General features: G+C 39.5%; 1 protein-coding gene across 2 annotated transcripts in view; it reads left to right on the forward strand.

The window, feature by feature from the left end:
• The first annotated feature begins 5,906 nt into the window (after window positions 1-5,906).
• Window positions 5,907-6,249, forward strand: part of MBTPS2 (membrane bound transcription factor peptidase, site 2) — a 44,653-nt gene continuing 44,310 nt past the window's right edge. For both annotated transcript variants that reach the window (XM_008050516.2, XM_008050517.2), the window contains exon 1: window positions 5,907-6,230. In XM_008050516.2, the coding sequence (XP_008048707.1) occupies window positions 6,156-6,230 (75 nt within the window). In that variant the 5' untranslated portion in view covers window positions 5,907-6,155. The remainder of the gene's footprint in view (window positions 6,231-6,249) is intronic.

The following is a 6,249-nucleotide window of genomic DNA, read 5'->3' on the forward strand; positions in this document are numbered from 1 at the left end:
ATTGCTGGAGCCCAGCAGGTGAGGCTGCAGTGGCCGGGAGCGGCCACTGCACTACAGTCTGGGTGACCCAGTGAGACTCCAACTCAAAAAAAAAAAAAAAAAGTGGGCAAAAGACATGAATAGACACTTCTTAGAAAAAGATACATGGCAGCCAACAGACACATGAAAAAGTGCTCAGCCTCACTCATCATCAGAGAAATGCAAATCAAAACCACATTGAGATACCACCTAACCCCAGTAAGAATGACCATCATTAGTAAAACAAACAACAACAGATGTTGGCGAGGGTGTGGAGAAAAAGGAACGCTTCTACACTGCTGGTGGGAATGCAAACTAGTGTAACCTCTTTGGAAAACAGTGTGGCAATTTCAGAAAGAACTAGAAATTGACCTTCCATATGACACAGCAATTCCCCTATTGGGAATATACCCAGAGGAACTCAAATCATTCTACAAAAAGGATACCTGCACACATATGTTTGTTGCAGCTCTATTCACTATAGCAAAAACATGGAACTAACCATGTTGCCCATCGAAGCTGGACTGAATAAAGAAAATGTGGTACATATACACAATGGAATATTATGCAGCCCTAAAAAAGGACAAACATGGACTTTGCAGCAACTTGGATGGATTTGGAGTCAATCATACTCAGTGATCTATTACAGAAACAAAGAACAGAGTACCATATGTTCTCACTCATAAGCAGACCTTGAACAATTAAAATACTATAAGAAAGCATCTGGCAGTAATGGGAAACTGTCAGGGGTCGGGGGTGGGATTGGCAGTTAAGGGAAACTGCTAGGGGAGGGAGGGGCACACCTCATCAACAAGGGTACCTGCATAATCAACATTTGTATACCTAACCCTGAATTGTACCCCACATCTTCATAATAATAATTAATTAATTAATTATAAAAAGAAAAAAAACCTTTTCTTGAATTGGATTCTGCTGTATATAGAAAGGCTATGATATTATGGAATAGGACTACTTTATCTTGGACATCAGACCTTTGGGTATGCAGAAACAACTACAGGTCACATTTAAGTTTGACAGCACAGAGAATCAATGATGAACTCAATTCTGCTTTTGCTTGATTGTTGGGAGATCACTGAGGTCTCATACAGCTATTAACATAATACACTCTGATTGTAGAACTATTTATAAGATGGAAAATCAGTAAAGAAGAGAGTCATGAAACTGTTATCAGTACAACCAGCCGGGCTCGGTGGCTCAGCCTGTAATCCCACACTTTGGGAGGCTGAGGTAAGTGGACTGCCTGAGCCTGTGGGTTCAAGACCCACCTGGGCAACTTGGCGAGACCTCATCTCCACAATAAATAAAAAATTAGCCGGGCGTGGTAGCGTGCGCCTGTAGCTCCAGTTACTTGGAAGGCTGAGGCAGAAGGATCGCCGGAGCCCAGCAGGTCGAGACTGCGGTGGCCGGGAATGGCCACTGCGCTCCAGTCTGGGTGACAGAGTGAGACTCCAACTCAAAAATAAATAAATAAATCAAAAATAATATGATCAACATGGTGAAGTCTAAGAGTGATTGAGGAATCAAGCTCATGATGTTCTGTTCACATACCCTTCAGTACTGTAATCAGAATTTATAACTCTCTATGAACAGAAAGTTAGTGGACTACTTCATCACACCTCAGATAAAACAAAATACATGATGTTCAAAGATTTTGGAATGGCTTTGTCATATATTTAACAAGATATTTAAACAAGATGGAATAGCAGCTACTCCATGTTTTGTTTTGTTTTTGAGTGGGAGTCTCACTCTGTTGCCCAGGCTGGAGTACAGTGGCATGCTCACGGCCACCCTAGCATTGACCTGCTGGGCTCAGGAGATCCTTCTGCCTCAGCCTTCCAAGTAGCCAGAACTACAGGCACACACTACCATGCCTGGCTAATTTTTTGATTTATTGTAGAAATGAGGTCTCCTCAAGTTGCCCGGGCTATTCCTGAATCCGTGGGCTCAGGCAATTCCCTCACCTTGGCCTCCCAAAGTGCTGGGATTACAGGCTTGAGCCACTGTGCCTGGCCTACTCTATGTTTAAAAGTCATCTTGAGTGGAACAAAAACAATATACTTTCTAGATGAGAATATATCTTAATTTATTAAAACTGCTTGAAGAGAAAGTAATTTGCTTGCTGGACTCTGATGAAAAGGTAAGTAACCAAACTATTGCTTTCAGAGTGAAAGTATTTCTTACAGAATAGCTACTAAAAAGAGTCTCTTATTGTACTCCAGGAAGATGCTGATACTGGTATACATGTAATGAAACCGAAATGCAGATGTAAAGACTGAAATGATTGGTTTTTTGAAAGTCAATTATATTGTTCTATTATCACATTGGTAAAACTAAGGTTTAAGAACAATTTTTATCCAAGTGACTGTAAAAGCACCAAGTGGAGGTAGAAAAAATAGAAATAAAAAATATAAGTGAAAACAACACTTTCTGAAAAGATTCAGAAAATATTTTCTTCAACTGGTACTCAAAGCTTCCATTTGTGGGACTGCTTCAATCAAACTACACTATCATGGGCAACCACACCAAGTCTGGGATATTAATTAAATGGAGATGAATCTTTACCTTTGTCAGTTCCTATTAAACAGAAAGGAAAGCTTAATAATTTTGTGGCAGCAACAACACTAACAATATCCCATAATGGCAGAGCTAATTAAACAATGGCTACTACTCTACCCTCCTTAGGTGAAAGTGAACATCAGTTTATGTGGTAGATAACACTGGTATTTACTTCTGGGTATATCCTTCTCTATTTCTAGGTATACAGGGGAGTACACTTCCCCTGCCCTTTAAGTTAGGTACAGTTATTTGACTAGTTTTGACTAATAAAACATGAGTGGAAGATGTTCATGTGCATAACTGGACTATAGCATTTCACTGCCAGTGGTAGACTCCCTAGTCCACTCTTTCCCTGCCATGGTTAACTAAGCCTCATCTTGAGTTGTAGATATGATACAATGGTAGCGTCTCCATCAGCCTGCAATATTCCCACCTGCACATCCTGCCAGCTAGCACAAACAAAAAATAAATCTCTGTTGTTTTAAGCCAGTGGATTTTAATGTCTGTTTCCAAATCATAACCTAGCTTATTCTGACAGGTGCAATTTAGTGTCATAAATGTATAGTGATCCCAGGAGCAAACTGTCAGCTTACATTGATGAGAAATAAATATTCCTGAATGCCATGCAAAACTTTAAATATCTAAATACTAGTATTTTAAATTCACAAATAAAAATTGTATATATTTATGGTATACAACATACTGTTTTGAAATAGGTATACACTGTGGAATGGCTAACTGAATACTAACATTTTTAATAATAAAACCAATCCAAACAATTCTTTTAAGTTTTATGTGTAGTCTTTTATCCTCAAAGTCTGTTATATGATGGTGATATTCTGCTTCAGCCAAATAATGATTTTTAACATGCAGCTGTTTTGCATTCAGTCAAAATATATATTTGGTGCCCTCTAAATATAATTTACTAAATAAAAATGACATGAAGAAACTCTTGACTGTAGCCCTTTATTTAAAATAGTTACTTCATAGAAATCTGAAACAATTTGTAAATTAAGTCAATAATTTATTCTAAGGAAAAATACCTTGATCTTTCAGAATTCTGGCGATCTTTGCTGCCATCTTGCATTCTCTATCTTGTCTCTTCTGCTGCCACCAGCTGGCTTCCACTACAGCTAAATTCCAGCAACCAGCAGGATTCAATTTAGTGCTTTGTTTTGACTGCTGCGTCCCTGATGAGAACACAAAGCCAGTTGAATAACTAAATTTTTAGGCTGGAAACAGAAAGCTACAATCAACTCATTTTCTACATACTTTGGGCTATCAGATAGCCACACGGTAGCTGGTACTTGTCCCAGTAAGTGGTCCAGACAAGGCTTCAGGCTAACAAAAGATAAGTCATTTCAATTCTTAAGTTTATGTCCTCCTCCCAGGGATGAATATTGTTAAAAACTAGAGCCATTATATTAGAGCAAACAAAGGTCAGATCGAACACAATAGTTTATATACCAATAGCCTTAGTATAGTTTTAGGCTTTAAAACTTCATTAGTATAAATTCTATAAACTATACAAACATTATTTTAAAGTATAATTATTTAAATTTATTTCATGCTTATTTGGTTTTGTAAATTTTTGAGTAGTAAACGAATTCTATTTTTTTTCCTCAGTCAACATTTGCCATCTTCTGTTAGAGGGACTAAAAAATATTTAAGATTATTCAAAATTCACAAAATGAAACAAACATGAGAAATTTAAATAACCTTTCCCAAGTGATGGTTTTTTCAAATTTGTAGTATTTATGCTTCAGAAATTAGCAAAGCTTAAAACAGCACTAAGACTTTTGAGACACCTGCATATGGAAAACTACGGAATAACAGGGTGCTGGAACATAAACTTTGATAATTTACACCCAGCTATGTCCAAAGAAAATGGAAATCATTTATAACATATATACACAAAGAAATGTATAACCGAGTTATAAGATTTTCTGAAGCTGGAAAGACATATTGCTAAGTGATTAAAACTTTAGACATATGGGAGAATGAGGCAAATTTGTAGCAATATCTATAATATAGGTTTCTGATATTATACTATAGTTTCACTTGGAAGGGGGTTGAGGGTGCATTTTTATTTGAGATACTTGTTCTTAAGGTAGTATTACGTTCTAAATATTTTGGTATTAGTATTATTGTTGCTAATGGCTAATGATGCTTTTCCAGAAAAGTGGAAACAAATAACCTTAAAGATAAACATTAACAGAATGCAGAAAAACACACAATAAATATTAATACTCCTTCCTGTTAGTCTCTTTTTTTTTTTTTTTTTTTTTGAGTTGGAGTCTCACTCTGTCGCCCAGACTGGGGTGCAGTGGCCGCTCCCGGCGACCGCAGCCTCAACCTGCTGGGCTCCGGCAATCCTTCCCCCTCAGCCTTCCAAGTAGCTGGAATTACAGGCATGCACTACCACGCCCGGCTGATTTTTTGATTTATTGTAGAGATGAGGTCTCGATGCCCAGGCGGGTCTCGAACCCGCGGGCTCGGGCAATCCACTCACCTCAGCCTCCCAAAGGCGCGGGATTACAGGCTGAGCCACCGAGCCCGGCCTGTTAGTCTTCTAATTAAGTGGTTCTCAACCTCGGCTGCATAGAGCAATAACCTGAGGAGCTTAAAAAGTATAAATGCTTGGGTCCCACTGAGCTTCTGATTTAACTGATTGAGGCTACAAAATGGGCATCGAGAATTTGAAAAATACCTTGGAGATCCTAATTCAATATATTATCACGTATACACACTTTAAAATATGTGTAGATGCTCAGAGCTCCCAGTTTTTAACACCAATCTCAAATTTTATAATGAAAGAGGCTAAAAAAAATAATTTATCCAATATGGATAAATTTCAAAAACACATTGAGCAAAACAAGCTAGACACAAAGAGTACTGACTGTGTAATTTCATTTACATAAAGTTTTAATAATCAGAATGAAGGGGGAGGGGTGATCGACTGCGAAGGAAATTCCTGAAAAGGAAATGTTTTCAATTTTGATTAGGGTACACGGAAATATACATTTATCAAAACTCATCGAAATGGTCGACTGCGATCTGTATGTATGATTTCGCTATATGTAAATTACACGTAAGTAAAAACAAAGAATAAACAATTAACTTAAATCGGGATAACTATGACAGGGTAAGGGAGGGAGAAATGATTATTACTTCAGGTGACCTCAAATCCTCACTAGATTAAAAGAAACAGCAAACTGGAGAGAATGGAGAGCAGACAGCAGGGAGGGCCAAAACCTAAGAAATCGCTAGAAGGTTAGGCGCTGAGCCCGAACTGCCGGGAGGGCTGTGCCTATGTGTCCCACAAAACCAAGCCCCCGCGCCGTTTTCCGGTATTCGCAAATTCGTCAGTGTGTCACACCGGAAAAGTCCGGAAGAAAACGGCGTTACTGTGGGAAAGGAGCCATAGGTAGCTTGGTTCCTGCGCGGATGCTGGGGCTGGAAGGCGCCGCACTATCAGCTGTTTGCGGCGCAGGGAGGAGGACGCCGGGGCTCGCCTTCCCTCCTCTGTCGCCGCCGCCGCCGCCGCCGCCGCCGCCGCCATGATTCCGGTGTCGCTGCTGGTGGTGGTGGTGGGTGGCTGGACTGCCGTCTACCTGGCCGACTTGTTGCTGAAGGTGAGGGCCTCGGGCCTAA

Source organism: Carlito syrichta, unplaced genomic scaffold (genome assembly GCF_000164805.1).
Source record: "Carlito syrichta isolate Samal-C Ts95f unplaced genomic scaffold, Tarsius_syrichta-2.0.1 Scaffold148222, whole genome shotgun sequence".
Lineage (NCBI taxonomy): Eukaryota > Metazoa > Chordata > Mammalia > Primates > Tarsiidae > Carlito > Carlito syrichta.